Raw genomic sequence first — 21,566 nt, forward strand, 5'->3', positions numbered from 1 at the left:
CCAGGGCTCTGTCTGGTCAAGCTCAGACCATCCCCATAGATGGAACCATTGCCTCACCAGATATCTTGTTCCAGTGTTTAACCACCCTCATGGTGGAAACATTTTCCATTGTGTCAGATTAGAATTTCCCATGCTCCAACCCGTGTCCATTGCCCCGCACGCTATCACTGTGCACCTCCAAGAAGAAATTACTTGTTTATAGACATCAGTAAGTCCAACCCTAAGCACCAGGAAATGACAAGTGGTTGCTCCTAAGGACTTGCTCCTGCTTCTTTGTTGCATGAATCATCTTACAGTTTTCATTGAAACTGTCAGGTGCCAAAATTTTTTGCATAGGACTCTGACATCTTTCTAGGCTCAAAAGATGAACCACCATCTGTATGGAACCAAAGTCTCTTTAGCAGAATCCTTCTGTTACCAGGGGAAAATCTGCCTACTCTGTACTCCAGGCTGCCGTGGCTGACCTGTTCACAGGTCCTGAGATGGCTCACTAACGCCAACTCATTTACCTCAAACCACTCAGCAGTCTGTGACATGGATGTCTCCCTTCCCACCAATTCACTGTCTGTTCATAGGCCAATCATTTTATCTGCAACGTAGTTTCTCTGTTCAAAAATAGAGGAGACACCGTCTTCCCTCTCAAGGGCACTCAGAGCAGAAGGAGCTGATGTTTGTAAGGTGTCAGAACGCACGGCTTGGAAAAGAGGATGAAAAAATGTAGAATTGTATATTTATTTACTCTAAGTGTTAGACAGCAACTTGTGAATATCTATTGAGATTATCTACTGAACATTGCCACACAGTTCAGCTAACTCATTGAATTACTATCATGAAGCAAAATCCACATAAATGCCTTCTGTAATCACGTGAATGACTTTATTAAAAGTGTTTTGACATCACAAAGTCCAAGCAAGGGCTACCCAGGCCTAAGAAATCTACTTGAATGGAACTATATGTATGTAGAAACATTTTATATTAACGAAGGTCACGATGCCCTTGAAGGAGCATGAACAGTGCAGTAAGAGGAAACAACGGACAGCAACAGTAAGCCATGGCTGTATGCCCAGAAGCTGAGAGGCAGGTGTAAGCTAGAAAAGTAGAAATCATGATAACTTAGGGGAAAAGCATGTAAAATATGCAAAGCTAATTAACCAAGTAAGCATTTGATCTAGGCGCATGGACGGTAGCAACTAACCAATAGTAGTATAAACTTATACATGTGAACAGCTGTTTGTAACCAATCAAGTGATGCCAAGTTTTAGATGCAACATAACATTGTGTATATAAGGAGCTCGTGAAGAGCAATAAAGGTCTTCGATCCAAGATATCGGAGCCCATGCCATTAATCTCCTCAAATGTATTTTTAATTTCTGGTTCAGTAGACATTAACCCACTATCCAAAAAAATTACAATGGCCATACTCATTCCTTAAAAAGGAAAATCAAGACATAATATTTATAAAACTAGGGTGCCTGTGTGATTTGCCAGAACTAGGGTTGATAGTGGTTGTAGCATTGTGCAAAATTAAATCAAATAATAATATGAGCTAGCAGTGTTTCTACCAGTCTGATGAAAGGTACCTGTGCTGCCAGTATTTTATATATCATGATAGAACTTTATGAGGTTAGAAAACATGTTGAAGCACAGTAAGGAGTAAGAATAAGATGTTAAAAGCATTCTTAAGGGGTGCTTTACAAGAGTTTCAGAAACAGATTTCAATACCATCTTATTTCTGCCAGGTAAATAATTGTTTTTATTTTAGGAAAAAAGCAAGCCAACTCCTAACTTGCACTTAAGCAAGTGTGCAATTTTCTATGTGACTTGTCAAAATCAACCTTATGAAGGCAACCTATGTTAATAGAGCCCTATTTAATCTAAGTCTAACCAGACAGTGAATATTATTAAAGCTTACTATAATGATAAAAGGTACTGGGCAGAAAAGAAATGAAATTAAATTATTTAGTTTGGAAAACTGACAAAATTGAAAAAACGATCTGATAGATTGTGACTAACCCTCACAGGAATATTTTTTACTTGTATCTTCTACATAAAAATTCTTGTTTCCACATATTTCTTTTTAACGAGAACGAACTAAAGAAATCTTTGAGGCAAAAAAAGCATTCTCCTCTTGTTGTCAAGAAAAGGGAGTATGGCTGCATTTTATGTGAATAGTATGTATGGAATAAATCTTCCACTCTCCAGAGCTTTATCCTAACTCTAATAGATACTACATAGCCACAGGAATGCCAACTCTACACATACAGAATGAATAGGTAAACTTTTACTGAAGCCAAATGCTTCTGGATTTATTTTCCAAAGCCAAGAACACATCTCAGTGCATATAACAAACAAATCTATACCCATCTTGCCAGTCACAAATGAAACAGACCAAGGCAATATTGCAGAGAATTATTAGTATTATAAAAAGCAGGTACAGCTCATTTGTCTCCCCACAAAAGAGAAAGCCTACTTTTGTACTGTGACATTTTATGAAATGTAAAGTATTGTGCTAGTATCCATGAATACTATTACCATGTTGGTTTCCCTTGTATGCTATGATTTGATCTTGAATACACATCTTGAATATTAGTGCTAAGCTGCTGCCTGATACGTCTTCATGCTGATATCACATAATAAAAACTTACGCAATTAATTCATATTTCAACATTAAATGAATCCCAGCTGGAAGACAGAAGAAGGGAGAGCGATGCTTCCTCCGATTAGCAGTGTTTAGGCACTGTTACTCCGAGATGCTGTTCCCTCCGTGTACACAAAAATGTGCTGTTTGCACATTTCTCAAACACCTTTATGTGCTGTCTCTGCAGCTGCAACCCCATTACCTGCCATTAGCCCAGACCCTTGTTAAGCTTCTTCCATACTGCCAGCCATTGCCAGGAAAACAGCTGTGATTTAAAAAAGATCCCATCAACTAAATGAGACTTCTTTTACCTCCCAATAAACCTTAATGCCTCACAAGGTTGTCTGAAGGAGCCCTTTCATCCATGATGTCTCTGCCCTTTCTGATGGCCACCTACAGACAGCTTGGACAGTCGGGGTATAGTCTAACCATCGAGCACCTTGAGTAAAGAAATTTGATGTATCTGCTTGTACATTTTGGATTGTCTTTAAAATCCTATTGTCTTTTGATCAGTCATTTTGAGCAACTGGTATTTTTCAGTTTTCCTCTGGGTGCCTATGGGAGGTCAAATGGCATAGTGAGTTTGGAAGAAGTGACTGATCCAGGTCCTCAGTTCAACATCATGTTTAGATTCAAGATTTGCACTGATGGAAACAACTGCCTATAATACCTTATGAACAAGGAGGACATACAGAAAGAAAATCTCAGAGATGAATTATCAGTATTTCTTTTTGATACCCGTTTGGTTCAGGGTTTGTTTTTTTTTTTGCCAACAAGATAAAATAAACCAGAGTCCTTTGTTAGAAAAAAAATTTGATAAAGATTCTCCGGTATAGCTGTTTGTTGTTTTCTCCCTTTACTTTGCAATTGCAGATGGTTTATTCTTCACAGACACATATCAAACACATTATTATTGGACAGTATTAAAGATTCAATAAGCAGGAACAAGCACAGTCAAGCAGACGATCCCGTACTACCTTTTTTTAACATTCTAAACAATTCTGTAATTCTCTGATATTGTTAAGGAAAATTTATTACCTACCCAACATTTTCTGCATCTTCATCACACTCAGCCCTATATTTGCAAACTCCACATTTTGAGTGTTTTCTCTGAACTTCTGTCCCAGATCCTTCATACTCTGAAAAAAATAAGGTGTTTTTTAAGAGAAAGCATGACTTTCATACTAAGCTCTGATTTTGCTTATCTAAATCCATTTGCCTTCAGGTACATCGTCAACATGAAGTTATCATATACTGAAGCTATTAACCTTAATAGTGCTCCCTTTTTCAAAATCGGGCAATTGCAGGTTGGTAGAACTGTATCAGTGACAAGAAGGCATGCCTGAAAACACTAATGATTTATTGATTGACTCTTCCTTTATTCTTATTTCAGTGATTTGTATTTATTCTCACCCCACCAGACACAAACCCAGCATTGACGTGTCCCAGTCACATTTAATCTTAATTGGCCCTGATAATGTGTAAACCCTGTGCTTTTTAATGTCTTTTAATATTAGGTAGTGGGGACGTGAATGCTATTTTCTTTGACAGTCTTTAGTTACAGATATTCTTATGCTTACAATGTTTCCTATTCCTCTTTCCAACAACAGGATTAAACTGTGCTTGTATCTCATATATACTGTGATATATTTTCCACATTACTCTGATTAGTTGTATAAAAAGAAAAAAGTAATCTTAACTTCGAAATGGGTAGAAATGCCATGTCCCCTTAAACATAAAATTAATACCTCAAATATTCTGATTGTAAGACCATCTGCACCAATCTTACTATTTGACATGGTTATCAAAACTCTTCACCAAGTAAAACAGAAATAAACTATACTCTTACTGTTTCACTACCACTAGTTATTCCTATTTTTTATTTTAACAAAGTGGTAAAGGAAAGCTAGATGTTTGGAAAGAAGGAAAAGAACCACAGAAATCTGCATAGGGAGTTGAGAACCATTTAACATGTTGCAGTATCATAGTAGTGTACGGCTGACTACACAAGGCTGTTGGATGGACAGAGATCAAAGTGATTCTCTTTCTCATAGCAGCTTTATGTGCTGTAGCAACAGTAAATCAAAACCCACTAATTAAACAGCTGCAGTTACAGTCTCTAAATGTAAATAGGAAAAAGAAATCCACAAGAGTCCTTCCTAATTTTCCTGGATCTTGGCTGAAGGGAATCTTTCCTTTCAACCTGTGGGGGTGGCACTTTCATGAAGAATAGTGCAGGTAAAGCTCTCAAATTAACTTCTGTTTTAACCATGCTGTGCATTTTTCAAAATTTAATACATATCAAACTTTATTACAAAATTCCCACTGTAGAATTTCTATCACTGCTCTTACTAAGTTGCAGCAGAGGTCATTTGCTCTAATATTTACAGATGCACATTTTATTTGATTTTTTCCTTCTTTCTAGATATCACATTTCTATGTCTGTGTTTGGCATTTCAATCTGTCCTCTAGTAGTGTCAAATTTCACTTTTCCATGACAATAAATGATCGCTTACAGTTTGAATAAGTTAAAACAAATGGCACTGTTCATGGCTTTCATTCATGGTATTTCCACTTCTTTTTCTCTTCTTACGACCTTTGATGCCTTCCCCAGCATGTTAACACACTCCAGAGTTACAGGTACAAGAGCCGGACACACAACACCAGAAGAGTTGTCATCAAAGTAAAATACTTTCTAAGTGATACACTTAATTTAAAACATGCAACAATCATATTTTTTGATCATTTTAATGCACTGACCATTATTATATTGACATTTGCTTTATTATCCACCTTATTCCCAAATGAGTCCTTTGCAGAGTTGTCAGTCTGTAGGAGAGAAGTTGATATCCAGCAAAAATCATCTAGATCCTGGACTTGCTACATATAACCCTGTCCTCAGACATTAAAATCCAGCCTTCTTGTGCATCCTCTTAGCTCTGTTGCCCTGACCTGATAAGTACTGACTGATTTGCTCCCAGGTCACCAGTGGATAGGGTCACAAGGCCAAAAATAGTCCTAGAAACACACTCATTTAGTAACAATTCCTTAACATTTAATGATCCTTTAATTGGTAATATTTTTGCACATTAATTGTATGCTGTGTAGATGTTGTGCCCTTTAGTTACTTAGACATGTATGAGGGATTGCCTTTGACTAAGGAAAGTTACGGTTTTGAGATACTGCATGAAATGTTCTGTTGTACAGATGTCTTTCTTGAAAAAAACAAGTTTTTAAAAAAAGTAAACTTCTCAATAAAGGTTTTCCGTGAGCCCATGATGACTGGCATTAAATATTCCACACACATCCCTTAATTCTATACTCAGTTCATTCTTCCACCATCTATTCCAGGGCTTTGCTTCTGATATACACCAGAATGAGAGGTTGTACCCTCCTTGATCATCACACTTATCTTTTCTCAAAATATTTGTACCACTCAGTTTTAAACCTTTCAGGTGCAAACCAGCCAGATCTGCTGGTTACAAAACACCTGTCTTCAACATTTGTTGCTTAATATCATTCTGCAGTACTGCTAGCATGGAAAACATTTCATCATATCCTATATATACTATCTGACTTGACTACAAATACAACCAGACTGCTTTACAGAGCACTTTTGCTGTACTGTTAGCATTTCTATTTTGTAATGGTGTTAAAGAAGCAACACACAGACACATGCACATACACCCCTTTCCTCACAAGCATAAACTCTGCTCCCTGAGAATGCCCCGGCACATTTTCATTTTCGTGAACAGTAGTCCACAACAACTTATTCTTTGTTTCTATACACTATTCAGTGTAAACTTCTCTCCCCCCTCCTTCCCCTACCTCTATTTGATTTCTCTACCTTTTAAAATTAGATTTGGTTTATAAAAACGTGGCCTTTTTTCTTGATCAAAATTTGCTGGACCTCATGTTTATAGAACTATTTATCTGGACTTTATTTTGCTTGCATATAATAAATACATGCAAGCTAAGAACACCCGCACCTCAGGTATTAATAATTTATACCTGTCAGGATGAGGTGTAATATACATGAATGCAACATTTCCAAGTTAGGCAAGTCATCTACAACTTTTAGAAGCTTCCTTCAAGACTAGCTACACGATGTTTTAGTACTAGAAGCATGAGACACTGCATATAATTTAGATTGAAGTCCTTGAAGAAAATGCAGCTTTCCCCACCAGTACAGAAGAGATAAATACTGGTTTCCAGCCTGAATTAGTAACAGACATTTTCAGCACCCCACTTGTGTGCTGTTAAAATAAGTTAACACATTGACATTTGAGAGCATAAGTTTCTCTGATGCAAATGTCCCCAAACAGGCAATACATCCCTTGACAGATTGTCCCTCCCTTCTCCTTTCTCTCCCATGTTTGATTGCTCCTAAATAGGTTATAGCCATTAATTTTAATATTCCAGTCAATCAGATCTTCCCAGCAGGTTTCAGCAGTATCAATTAGGTCAAAATATGTTCCTAAATGAGCAACGTAACTCCACTTGTTTATTATGCAAGCTTCTAATGTTGATGCATAGATGATTACAGAATTTCTTCCCCTCACATTCATTGGTATCTTGATTAATTCTGTCTTTGACATCTTAATTTCATGTTGAGTGAAAGCTCATTTTCCCCCTCTTTTCAGCTTCCTTTCTTTTTTCAGGGCAGCACCTCATTAATGCTCTGTCCTTCAAAAGAAATGAGGCACAAGGATGGGATCTGTGACTCCTGGCTGTCTCTCTGAGCTGCAGTGCTCCCTAACACTTCTCCTCAAGTCATTATTCCTCTGCAGAAGATGGCCAGTTTTATCTTAGGAGCTGCAAGGTAGGAATCTGCAAATAGACAGTGGTGCTAGAGGAACTGGTGAGCAGATTTCTTCCCTCGGCAACTAATTTGTGTATTCCTACAATGGTAACATGGCTGGGGTCCTGCTGAAGGCTTTCAATCAGGTCTGAAGCAAAAGCATCAGTCTGTGTCAAGGTGAAGTCTGGTCTGCCCCAAGGCATAGCCGAGAAAGGGAGCTCTGCTGTGTGTGTGTATTTATCACTGTTACCAGAGAAGCAGGGGAGCCTGTGGAGAGCTGCAATTACTCAGTAGCCATGTATGCATCGAATAAAGATTTCCCTGTCTGCAAAAGCCTCTCTGAAAACCAATTTCTATGTGTTTTGTGAGTACAGTGATTTTTACTGATGTGCTATCCCATGTGAGCATGTAATCTCAAAAAGAATATGGAAAAATAGGAAGGGCCACAGCAAGTGCCCTTCTGCACCCTGAAGTACAGAAGAAAGCCCCTGTTATTAGACTGTCATTCCATCATTACAGCTAGCACTGGGAATTCCTCTCAAAATACTGCACTCCTCAGCATCATATGTTACAGGCTCAACAGTTTAGTGAGTTATCCTCTCCTTCATTAATTTTTAGGGCAAATTTAATGACACACGCAGTTAAAATGTAATTTAAAACAAAACTGTAAGCTTGCTCTTTTGTCTGTAAGTATATCCGTATATTTATAACAAGTGCAACAGCTACTTTTAGCTATCTCAAAATCTTGGCAAGCGATGTCCTGAAAAAGACATGAGCATTACAGGTTTAACACAAGGACGCTCGGTCTATTTATGACTAAGGTGCCTAGAGGTGGGAGTTTGAAGCTTGATATCGTAATCACAACGCAGCCAACGCAACCTGTTTGTCCACGGGTTGTGCTAATGATAATGTACATACTTTTAAACAAAGGACTTGAGGAAAAGCAATGTAAGATTCCCTACCACCACTGCCCTTGCTATGTGTTTGGAATTTAATACACTATAACTTGTATTTAGCTTCTGTGCATATGACACCATGGATAATGGTAGAGAAAGCTGGCATACTGCGAGAGCTGGGTCAGGTTTTACCCTGCAGCATCCTCTGGCAGGAGAACTCAAATACCCATTCACTCCACTGCCTCGTTTCAAAAGCAGCTAACTCCTTTTTTCTCCAAAGGAAGACACAACACCTTCAGAATATCCACCAGGGAAATTACATATGAGTAGATGATAGTGGAAAATGGAAAGAACAGGAAAGTCACCAGAAGCCAAGGGCGGTGTCTCACTATTTCATGTACACATGAAATACCATTCTGAAGGCTCTATTCAGGCATCATAGGACGAACTTGCTCTCACTTGCCACCTGTCATCCTGCACAAGAGGCAGGAGGAATCTGTCCTTCTATGCCCTGGGCTGCAGCATCCTTCTGAGCAAGCTTGAGCTCCCCTGAAAACCCTGCCCTAGAGTAAGCCTTCCCTAACAGAAATCCTGAACATTCAGGCCCTTTGCCTCTGTCCCACTGAACTTTTGGTCAAAACACAATAATTCTTGCCAAGTTTTAGCTCAGTGTTAATTTTACTTACAGGGAGTAGGATCTCAACAAAAATAAACAGGGCTTTTTGAAGCTAAAGTGACACTCAGTGACAAGCTATGTGATCGAATCAGCACATAAATCTTTCTAAGTCACACATTATTATAGAAATATGTTAAAAGATGTGATGTCACCTCCTATCCAGGGTGTTAACCATCATCAAGTTTCTGCAGCCATATTAAAATACATTAAAACAAATAAGTAGCATTATTACAAATTAAAATCAAAAGCATTCAACATTCTAAATTGTGTATGTTTATACCACCCTGACTGTGTGACAATTACTGGATAAGTGTTGTCCCCAGTGAGGAGAAGGAACAGATGGCAGCCTGCTAAAAAGCACATACTGTATATCAATTTATTAATTACTAAATGCAATCTGCTAGACTTTCATCACAAGATACTTTAGCTATTAAATTTCAGAGGGATTAGAAATGCAAAACAAATTATTTTAATAATAATTAACAAAGCTATACACATTGCAAGCATGTTATTTCCTTCACTTAAAAGCCTGAAATTATTTGGTGCCATCTGTCTAACTACCATTACATCTTTTTTGATATCAAAAGTGCATTTTGCTTAGGTACACAGAGAAATGCTGAACAAAAAGAATAAAAAATTAATGTTATGGGCATACCAGGACACTAAGAAATCTTACCCTTGTCGGATGATTACTGGAGCACAGTACCTGCCTCTTCTAGAACACTGACTTGCCCCTGAGAAGCTGGCTTGAAAAGTCACTACCATTTGTTAACTCTTTGATGGCATACATAACACATGCTGATGGTTTTCAACACATCCTTGAAAAGGTCTAAGTATATCATGAAGTCAATATCACAGCTGCCATTTGCTGGCAGTATCATACAGAGAAAGTAAGGACTTTTTGCAGTGAGAGGAAAAAGGCTTTTATCGGATGGACATGGGAAGAACAGCTCCGAAGTGCTCATTTACCAAAGAAGGGAACTGGGAGCTCAGAAGAAATACAGTTCTCCTTCAGAAGTTATTGCACTATGTCTGAATGCAAGATGGAAAGTACTACCAAAAAAAAGCCTTATAAATAAGTACTGTCAGATGAAAACAAATTACCTATGTCACCAATATCTTTGACACAAAAGAAGGAATCAGCTGCTTCTTCAAAGGTTTCCTTTGAGAGTCCATGCTCCCAACTGAAATGGGCCAAAATTGCTTCTACTAACATAGGATGTGATAGTAAATCCGATTAGAATTTAGACGAGTGGCTCCACTTGCCCTTTCAGCAAGCTGGCCAATGTCTTGCTAGGATCTTGTTTAGAATATTGACAAGAACAGTAAGGTCTGAAATCTTCTGAACTTGGAGCCTAGTTTAGCTAAATGATAAGGCTTCTACTTGACTAGGAGTGCTGTGTGCCAGCTTTTGTATAGTGAGAGGGCAAGATCACTAAGATGACAGCTTCTTTCTAGACCTTCTTGGCTAGTATAAGGTTGTAAACTTGAAAAAAACAAACCCTATTTGCACATAAAAAGCACCTTGAAGAAAATGTTGTAAAAGCTCATCCTTAGTCACATTCATATAAACCTAACAAAATTAACCTTCCTGAAGCTATTTTATTGCGTTGACACAGTTCTTTTTACAGGAAAAATGTGGCAGGGTCCACCAGAAATAAAAATCTTAAATTCTTTTTACAAAAAAAATAAAAATATTTCATGCCAGCTAGATATCTACCTCTTTTATGTACACATGACAACCTGAAGATCATTTTTTGTGCCCTGGTCTACCAAGCTGTAGGATTACATCCAGCAGGTCAAACAGCATTGCAGTTTATAACTGGCAGACATGAACATGAATCTGAGCCTGTAACTTCTTTTTCACTAGTTTGGCCTCAAACTCTAACAAAATACCATTTAAACAAAGTGGATCATGAGCTGGTTTTATGACTGCATTCTTCAGAACAGGAAAACTGCAGAACAATTCATAAGAGATCACAGAGACAAGCCCATGTCTTAAATGCAAATCTAAAGTATCCCACCATCTTCAGCTGTGACCTGAACTAAGCAACTTTCTTCAGTCTGAGTCCCCACTTTCTGACATTGCTTTCTGCAGGGGTGGAACATAATGGTAGAGTAATGAGGTTGTTGAAATTCCTCTAATTCCTGAATTAAAAATCCACTCTCTTCTTAAAAGTGGCTTCAGGATACCAATTTCCACAAGTCATCAACAGCTCAGTTTCATGAGTCTAATTTTTACTATCCCAATTGAAGGTTCAGACTTCTGAAATGAGCAAAAGTGTAATTTTATTACAAGTCTTTATTAATACTGTGCTGTCAGAGCATAGAAAATGGAAATTGCTGATCCAGAGTGTCAGAGGGCAGCTAGATAATTGTGCCACCCTTAAAAATTATATTCCTTCATCTCAATCAGGCGTACTGAAAATAATCTCGCACTCCTAATTCTTTTCCTAAAACCTAGTGTCTTTGTAAGAGTAAACATGATTTGGGAAAGCACCTTGATCAGTAGTTTCAGTCTTTAGTATTTTTGTTGCATGTGACAACTTCTAAGGCAATACATTGTCTGAAATAGTCTTTGAGGGAGAGGATTTTTGTGGGTTTTTTTTAATCAGTTCTAAATCTACTCTGTTTTTTTTACATATAAAAGTGAATGCATTTAACACTATACAGTTTGAGAGTAGGAGGTAAAATCTGCATCAAGTCATCTGCATTTTATCACGACAAGTTTCAGAATCATTAATGAGCTTGTTCTGTGTCTGGAAAGTGAAAGAGAACAGTGTGAACCACTAGCACAAATTTCAGCTGCACGTGTGGCAAGCAGCTAATTTCAGCAGTGAAGACTGTCATAGGCAGAGCTACAGCAACTGAAATGTAGAACTCAGATGCTTTCCCAGTACTTTCTTCTACAGTTAAAAATCTACCAGCAAACAGTACATCCGCATGGCAATTGCAATGCTTTCTGAACACATACAAGCAGCTGCACCCATCCATTCTCTATGTGCAAGCATCACTGATGCACACACAATCACACCAATTGTATGTTTAAGAAACACAGGAAACACAGATTCTGTGATTAACATTTAGCAATGTAAATCCTAGCTAGCAAGTCTGCTCTTCTGCTGGCTTTCTGTCACTTATCCTTGTGGGTTTGCATTTGCATTACTGCTTCCTTCTACTTCGAAGCAGTAGTTGTACCTAACCCACAGGATACAGAAGCTCCCCATGCAGCTTGGTTCTATTTGTGCACCCTTAGCCAAGATTGTGAGATTAAAACATCAGGCCTGGGTGGTTATTATATCTCAGCATGTCCTGGCTTCTTTGGGAATAAAATGCGGAAGGCTGGGCTACGAAGGAGCTGTGCTGTCCTCCAGTGAGTTCCATAGCTAGAATAACGAGGGAGGCAGCACTGTGATGTGCACCAGGGAGCACCCCTACCCTGCAGGTGACCCTGTGCCAGAGTTCCTGCTCTTTCTCCTTGCCTGGATCCTGAACAATGCACCTCCACGCACGATAGGTTGAGCATTCTTTTAGAAGTTTGGCTTTAATTCTAAATTCCCTTTACTTGCACTGCATCTTTGATGTTTTTAATGTCTCCTTGTAACATTCTACTTTGTAAAATTTGTAACAGTTACTTGAATAATGGAACAAAACCAGTTCCAGATACAAAAATATTGTGAGTACAAAAATATTCTTGAGTTTTTTGGCCAGAGCAGAGTTCAATAATCAAAGCAACAGTGGATTCAATCCTTTGAAGGACTGCTTTCAGGCATAGAAAATGACTAAAAATGCTGAAGACTAGCCAACTGCTCTGTGAAACTATTACCCAACACACAGTTTAGTGAGAAAGTGGACAAGGACAGTACTAATTCAGTGTGTCACAAATACCCTAGATGTATCCAAGAAAAAGTGCCAAGTAGGATTTTCAATTTCTGCTTCCTTAAAATATTTTTTCTATCTAAAATTAAGAACTAAACCCAAATGTTTTCATACTGAACAGAAGCCGGAACACTTCAGTTGGTGAAAGGCATTCTGAAGAAAGTTAAATAAATAAAGGACTATTGTCACAAAGCTGCTGGAGGAGGTAGTGGTTATGTTGTCCCTTCTTTATTCAATTCCCAGGCAGGGCAGATATTCATCCAGTGGCAAAGGATTCAATTCTTTCTGCCTGAAGTGAACTGAACCTATATGTTCCACCTCCCAAGACAATGCACTAACCACTGCTACAAGGTAGCGTGGAGAGACCACCAAATCTCCTCAGCAGATAGATACCATTCTATTTTACATAAATAATTAAAATTCACTATCACGCTGAGTCCCAACTAACAAAGCCTTTCTATAGCATGCATTCTTCCAATCTCCAGGCTGTCGTCTTCCTCCTGCTCCCTTTGTCCCAGGCTCAAGGGATACTTCCAGCAACAGAAACAACAGCAGTGACCAAGGGAGATCATTTTGGACTTCTTGTACTAAGAGATGGTGGACCTGGTTCAGTCTCCTGCCCCAAATCAAGCTACCAGTATATTTGAACTTGAATCTTTCACTTCTTCAGTGAGCAGCCTAATCAACAAAATACAGCATGTTCTGTCCTACATTTCTACAAAGCATTCATACAATTACCTAGAGAATCCCCATATCTGTCAGTTGGTTCCCAATCTCTTCCAGACCAACACAGCTACATTTACAAGGGACTTTAATGGGGATTTTTGTATTCGATAGGGAAATATGGATTCAAACATTTATAGAACTGTTACAAACACGTCAGATGGGGACTAAACTATTGTCTCCTATAAGAAGTGCAAAGCAGTACCAAGGCAAGGAATGCACAGCTTGCAGGGAGCAGCTGCAGTGGAATACAGGCTGGGTAACAAAGGGGGAAGGATAAGCAAACAGAGCTTCTGGAGAAAGAGCAATCTCAGGAAGAGCTTCTGAAAAACGTCACCAGTGAAGGTAACAAGAGGCAGTGTTTGAGGAGAAAATTGTTGCCTCAGACACTGCTGTCAAAGGAAACAAAGGTGAGAATGGCCATGTGTTAGAAGCAGCCCAGGAATTTACTGATCGCATCTTATTTAAAGGGGAGGGAAATGCCTTCCCTTCGCTCAATACAAGAAATAAGAGGAAGCTAGCTCCTGATTTTTTGAAAGTTAGCTGTTGTGTTTAGCCACACAGTGATGCCATTGATCATTTTCCACAAAAGCACCTTTTCATGTAGCTATAAAAGGTTTCTGATATTTCAAAATTCAATCCCATCAGTATGAACTGCAACAGTTTCTTAATACAAGCAAAATCTAAAAGCAAAGTGGCTTCTTGTCTGTCTGTCTGTCTATCTATCCATCTATCTATCTATTTATCTCACATTTTTCATTCTGTATGTATCCTTGCTAGTAGTATCAAAGATAAAATTAAGATAAAACTAATTTATTTTTTCTTAATCCTTGGAAGAAGATTAAGATGTGTTCAAAGATAGAGCCACTTCTACTCTTACTAGCTGTGCTACATCCCCTCTTTGAATATACAACTTTGAACAGAAACATGTAAAATATTTGGTAAGAGCAGATATCATACTGTAATCATTATATATTTTAAGCAACAGGTCTGACCAAGGATAAAGTAATAACTAGATGCTTTAGACTGTAAAATGCAAGGAAAAAAGGTAAGAAATGTATTGTGTACAGATGTTTCCAGGAGCAAAATACAGGTGAAACGGGGATCCAAACATTACAGTAGCTTGCTGGCAACAAATGAAAAATTATATAGGTCAAATCTGAAAGAACAACATTGGTCAAACGCACACTACAACCTATTCCTACACAAATACTGTTCTCAGACACTGCAACATTAAAGCTTACTTTTAAGTTGTCATAATTTTTCCTTAATTCACATGGTGTACAGAAACATATATAAAACCTCATATAGCAAAAAAGAAAGACCAAAAGCAAGTGTAAATGGAGTTTGGTACTCACCTCCCTCTCCTGACCCAGAGCCATTATCTGAAAAAGAAGCAGAGGGAGAGGATGAAAAAGAAAGCAAATGTAAATATTTCTCCAGGAGCAGCTGTTCAGGAACTTATCACTGTAAAACCTTACACAGGCATTACATTTCATGAGCCAGGTGTAAAAACAGACATCCCACAGAAAGTCTAGTACCCCTTAGTACAGTTTGTCCATGTTTACTGTGCCCTACTCTCTCTCTTTCCTGTCAAGATATTTTGTGCTCAAGGATCAGCATCATTCAGTACCGAAAACTAAATTGCTTTCCTAGCCATTTTTCAGTTGTTGGAGATTAAAATTTTTTAAACTCAAAAAGAGTTAAAGACGAAGAGTACAGAGTCTGATTTTTGGGGAATTGATTTGTTTTACCCTCTAGCCCTTGAAGTGGTACATGAAGGAGTAATGTATAAATCACCTGACTGCAAAAGTACCTCCAGCAGATAACTGGTCCTCAAAGTTGGTTTAAGTCATCTAAGTACAAAATAGCTCCTCTCAGCTGAGTCAATCACTTCATATAAGGATGCTCTAATGGCATAGTAATTTCATTGACATTAGACTGACTGGATTAGCATCTAATGAGTGACAGCTTGTGGCTGCATCCCCTTTGCATTAGCAGTTCAGCTGTCAGCAGGACCTGAGCTTCTGTACCACCCCAGACCAACTAACTCCATTTCAGAACACTATGAAGCTGGCTAGGGATTTTGTACAGGGATGTGCATCCCACTGGGCAGCACTCTGCAAGTGTCTTCATCTAGCTTGACAATAAAGACAAGCCCTTAAACACATGCTCCGAGTCACAAAACTCCCTTGGTCTTTTCACCAAAGGAGGTGGAGAGGAAAGGATGGGATAGCAATTACTGTCAATGAATTGCTCCTTATCCCCGTAGCTCAGGTCCTCTGGAAGATGAGGAAAGGAGGAGCGCACACACTCTGCTTGCCCCACACCTCTCCTTTCATGCTTGCTTTGGTGATGGAGAAGGCAGCTGAATTTATTCCCACATATTTGAAAGAAGAAGGAGATCAGACAGAGAACAGAGCAGGGTTCTTACTTCCATGTATGAGCTCATTGTTCACACCAGAGGAAAAACCAAACCCTCCGTTTGCTCAGTTCCCCCCTCCCCCCGCCTTTTCCTTTAAGCAGTTATATTTCTAAGAATAATTCCCTCTAGTGCGTGGATGAAAGTGTGAAAATCCACGTTACTGGGTCACTTCACACATTAAAAATAATCTCCTGTCACATGGAGTATTGGGAATAGAGAGGTTGTTTTTTTTCCTCTGCCTAAATTTTCCTTTCTTTCCTCATATACCACCATTCCATGCCTAATAGACCAAACTTATTACCTTACATAAATAAATACAAACCCAGAAGGTCTCTTGTTCCATTGATAGTGACCCACTTTACTGACAAAGCAGACAATCCCATATAAAATGTCACTGTTGAGTCACTGATGCAGTACTCCTTCATTAATAATTTTGAAGGAGTATAATTTACTTATGTAAAGTAAGTATACAGGCTTATTTGTAGCAGTGAAATGGTGTCATAAGCCATTCCAGGGGAGAGAAGGCCGACATACTCGTACAAACAAGAGACAGTTCAACGTGTAATTCATATAACAAAGGCTGAAATGTTTCAAAGAAAACTGTCCTATGTTTTTATTTCCAACTCTTGCTCTCCAGCTGCTTTCCCCTGCACATTCAGCCCCTAGGTTAGAAACGCTCCTCTACTGCAGCATAAGAGGCTCAAGTTATACCATGAGACGTGCATGCTGTGTGCCAGGGGAGGTATCATCACACAGAATATGAACTGTAATGAGAGTCATAAAAATGATAGAGGTGATGCTCAGATCACCCACCTTTATAGATCACTGGGCTGATATACATGAAGTCCACAGGCAAGTCTATTTGTTAGGACATCGTAGTAACGGGATAGAGCAGTTGCTGCTTCTCTAGGCTTTTAGATCTCAAGAAATCTTAAAGTAAAGAGTGTCATCCTCTGTAACACTTTGCATAATTTCCACCTTTCTACTGGGAGCTCATGCCCCCCTCTGAGCCTGGGAGCTCTTCTAGGACTCTTATCTCCAGGGTAACTGTGCTAAACTGAGCCAGTGTTCCTGCTTTTTTTCTGAGCCTTGGCTAGATTTCCTAAGCAGCTGCTGGTTAAAAAAGTAGCCTTTTTTTTTTTTCCTCATTTTTTCCCCCCCTCTTTTTTTTTTTTTTCCTTGCATGCTTACTTGGACAAGCAGCCCTGCTCTTTTCAGGCTCTTAACCAACTCAGTACTTTCAAAAGTGGTCTCCATGCACCTAGATCTGGTAAGATGCTCAAACAAGTGAGGAAGCTGGACAGAAATAGAATCCCCTCCAGCCACAGGTCAGTAATTAGAAAGTGAGTGACTGAGTTCTCCCTTTTTCTTAAGCCACTTTTTTTTCTAAATAGGCTTGCAAAAATATGCTTATAAACAAATGCACAGGCTTCTGCTGCAAGGTGCTTTTATCCATGAAGGAATTTCTGGATTAAATACATAAAGAAACATTTGGACAAGACGCAGCATCTGAATGCTGTAAGCAGTAAGCTACAGTCAGAACCTCTTTTTTCTGTTCTCTCTGAACAGGATCCACTTCTTTACTATGGGACTGCTTTGGTGCAGAGGTAGAAGGCACACTCTCCAAATCCAAAAGAGCCTGCAGCCTCCCTCATTTAGAAGAGATTGCTTTTAACTCAAACTAGCATGAAAATGGAACCCATCTCATCCCCTTTTAGAGCAACAACTCCAGACTGCTAAGTACAAACAGGAGAAAAAATGGTCCGCTGATAAATTTTAAGCAAGCAGACCCTTGTACTTGACTCATGTGGGGTAGGTGATCCACTGGGCACCTCCAGAGCAAACCTATCAGATCCTGCTCACAGGGAGGCAGGCAAAGAAATGCCAAAGTGCTGAACCTCTCTTAAGTTTTTATGTAAGAAACAGTTTGGCAGCTATTCGGTTACAGGCAGAACAGAACACCTCTTGACACACTGGAGGTAAAAACGTATATATCATTCTCCAGGAAACAACATGAAAAAAAACCCCTAATGTATTTGCAGAATTTAGGTATTGCAAGGCTTCACTGACAGCTGAGAAGGGATTTCCAGCACCTGAACTTTGACACCAAAGAGTTATTACACTTTTTATACCCAGGTCCTGAATTTCTCCCTAAAGCTTTTGGGATACAGCTGGAGTAGTTTTAGTACAGCACTTGCCACTTTTGTGTTAAGCAGAAATTGGTCTTCCCCACACCAGCACTCCAGAAACTTCACTGAAGAAGTCTTAGATACCATTGACTCTTTTATGCAGTAATCTTCAGTTTGTCATCATACAAAACAAAACCAGAAGACTGACAGGGTAGCCGCTATCTCAAGTCATAGTTTCCTGTTAGCTAAGTGTATTCTGGCTGAACTTTGCAGTTAACAGAGCTAACAAAGCAGCCCTCTTCAGGTGAGATAGGGCAACCTTTCTGCAGTTTAACCCCAGGTGCAGAAGCGTGCCTCTAGCTAAAGGCTGGATAAAATTACCAAGAAATTGTTACCAAACAAGACCATCCTGATCTACAGTTGGCACTAGACATAGCAATGACAGTACTAACTATTGCATCGCTCAGTAATAACTTCTAGCCTCTGCTCCTTCCTCAGCATGGAGCAATTCTCCATCAGCACCTGCAGCAGCACAGACCCCAAAATCTCCCAACAGCAGTGCAATGGCCAGAGTTTTGGAAGAGATCCAAAATCATCACAGCCTACTTCAAGCCATGAGCCAGAGCAAAGACCAAAGCAAGCTCCAACTTCCCACTGTTGGCAGCAAAGCAGAGCTCACAACACTGCACAAAAGCAGTTTTTGAAAGACCATGCCAGCTCAGCCACCCCACACTCCCAGCAGCAACAGCTCAGTCTTCCTCCTGCTGGGTTTATATCCCCACCCTCCAGGAGCAGGGCTGCCTCCTAGCAATTACCCTTGATTTTGATATGCCAGCAGGAGCTTTTGGGGAGGAATGCTGACAAGCCTAATTACCAGCAGCTGCAAGGCCTGTGGCTGCTGGAGATAGACTCTTAACCTCTGCCTTGCCAGGCTGTCTGTAGGCAACGTCCATTTGCCTTGACATCTTCAGGGGGAAGGCATTTGCTATTGTATCATACTCATTGCTATTTCCTACTTAATTACACCATGCAAAAAAAACCTCACCCAAACCCCAACAGTACGGGATATTAAATCCTGGCATGTGTTGATGAGGTATATCTGGGTATGCCTTCTTTGCTTTCAAAATATTTCCTAGTGACAGAAGGGTGATGCTGTGCTGTGACAAAGTGACTCGACTACTGGATGAAAGGCTGTGGATGTAGTCCTCTTAGACTTCAGTAAAGCCTTTGACACAGTTTCTCACAGCATTCTGCTTCAGAAACTGTCAGCCTCTGGCCTGGACAGGCACACACTCTCCTGGGTTGAAAACTGGTTGGATGGCCGGGCCCAGAGAGTGGTGGTCAATGGAGTTAACTCCAGCTGGAGGCCAGTCACAAGTGGGGTTCCTTAGCGCTCGGTACTGGGTCCAGCCCTGTTCAATGTCTTTATCAATGACCTGGATGAAGGCATTGAGTGCACCCTTAGCAAGTTTGCAGATGACACTAAACTGGGTGGAAGCATGGACCTGCTGGAGGGTAGGGAGGCTCTGCAAAGGGATCTGAACAGGCTGGACCACTGGGCTGAGACCAATAGCATGAGGTTTAACCAAATGCCGGGTCCTGCACTTGGGGCACAACAACCCTATGCAGTGCTACAGACTAGGAGAAGTCTGGCTAGAAAGCTGCCTGGAGGAGAAGGACCTGGGGGTGTTGGTTGACAGCTGACTGAACATGAGCCAGCAGTGTGCCCAGGTGGCCAAGAAGGCCAATGGCATCTTGGCTTGTATCAGAAACGGTGTGACCAGCAGGTCCAGGGAGGTTATTCTCCCTCCGTACTCAGCGATGGTGAGACCGCACCTTGAGTACTGTGTTCAGTTCTGGGCCCCTCACCACAAGAAGGATATTGAGGCTCTGGAGCGTGTCCAGAGAAGAGCAATGAAGCTGTTGAGGGGGCTGGAGAACAAGTCTTATGAGGAGCAGCTGAGAGAGCTGGGATCATTTAGCCTGGAGAAGAGGAGGCTGAGGGTAGACCTTACTGCTTTCTACAACTACCTGAAAGGAGGTTGTGGAGAGGAGGGAGCTGGCCTCTTCTCCCAAGTGACAGGGGACAGGACAAGAGGGAATGGTCTGAAGCTCCGCCAGGGGAGGTTCAGGCTGGACATCAGGAAAAAATTTTTCACAGAAAGGGTCATTGCGCACTGGCAGAGGCTGCCCGGGGAGGGGGTTGAGGCACCTTCCCTGGAGGTGTTTAAAGGACGGGTGGACGAGGTGGTGAGGGGCACGGCTTAGGGAGTGTTAGGAATGGTTGGAATCGATGATCCAGTGGGTCCTTTCCAACCTAGTGAATCTGTGATTCTATGATTCTATCACTGCCCTCTCTTCCTGGTTTCTTAAATCTGTTCAGCAAGCCAGTTCAAGATAGCCACTGGTAGAGATTAGCATAACATGAATTAATTTCAGTGTAATGTCACCCTTTATGAACTGATCAAGGTTCAGGTCAGCAGCAAGACTGCTGATGCTGCGAGCTTGGCAGGAGCCCTGATGTAAATATTGCCATCTCCCCATGCCCTGCTGAATGGTACCGTCTCTGCACTTGGTTGTGGGCTGAATTGCAAACAGGGGAAACTGGTAATCATGAGAAACAGAAAACAAACAAAAAAGCTGGGAAAATGGGAAAATTCTCTGGTGTTGTTCATAACATAACCCCATGGAGCACAGAGAAGTGGAAAATTGGAATTACCACCTGCAAGGACTTTGCTTTGCAGCCCTGCTGATGTCCACCCAGTCACAGTCAGGGTGATTGCTTATTTATAAATGCAAAAGGCTAGGTTAGGTGTAGACAAAAATTCTATATAGTTTGATCATGCCTCAAAGGTGTATCAAGGCAAAGAGAACTCTAAAGCTGCGTTTCACTCATTTTCTTGGTTTCTCTGTATTTTGCAACACAGAGATACATATATTGGCTGAAACCCACAGACTCTCCTCACCCTTAGCCTGTGTCAGGAGTAATTAAGCATATAAACACCTCTGTAAACTCAGTATTTTGAAAAAAAAACCCAATGTCCCTTCACTGAAAAACTGGCTTTGACAATGTTAAGACCTGTATATGCAGTCCTGAAAACTTCAGCCATATGTTCTCTCATCTTTCTCTACAACACCATTTTTAATGTCATTACTTGCATTTGTTCATTCCTAAAGCACTTATGAGTGACTTTTTTTTTAATGTTGCTTATTTTATGATCTTGCAACTCTGACAGCACTCGGACAAAGGAAATTACGTGGTTAAATCACCCATGACTGAAAAAATTGAATGAAAATGTTACCTGACAGAAATAGGTCTGATTAAATTACTCAGTATAGTCTGTTCAAGTGCAGCAGCTTCAGAAGGTATCAAACCTTAGCAAACTTGAAGTATTTAAT

At 40.1% G+C, this 21,566-nt stretch overlaps 1 protein-coding gene across 1 annotated transcript in view; it reads right to left on the minus strand.

Moving 5' to 3' along the window:
- Positions 1–21,566, minus strand: part of TMEFF1 (transmembrane protein with EGF like and two follistatin like domains 1) — a 119,685-nt gene that overhangs the window by 22,429 nt on the left and 75,690 nt on the right. The window contains exons 4-5 of the mRNA XM_054058696.1: positions 14,972–14,998; positions 3,681–3,777 (exon numbers count right to left, since the gene is read on the minus strand). Of these exons, the coding sequence (XP_053914671.1) occupies positions 3,681–3,777; positions 14,972–14,998 (124 nt within the window). The remainder of the gene's footprint in view (positions 1–3,680; positions 3,778–14,971; positions 14,999–21,566) is intronic.

The sequence above is a fragment of the Cuculus canorus genome, chromosome 2 (assembly GCF_017976375.1).
Source record: "Cuculus canorus isolate bCucCan1 chromosome 2, bCucCan1.pri, whole genome shotgun sequence".
NCBI lineage: Eukaryota > Metazoa > Chordata > Aves > Cuculiformes > Cuculidae > Cuculus > Cuculus canorus.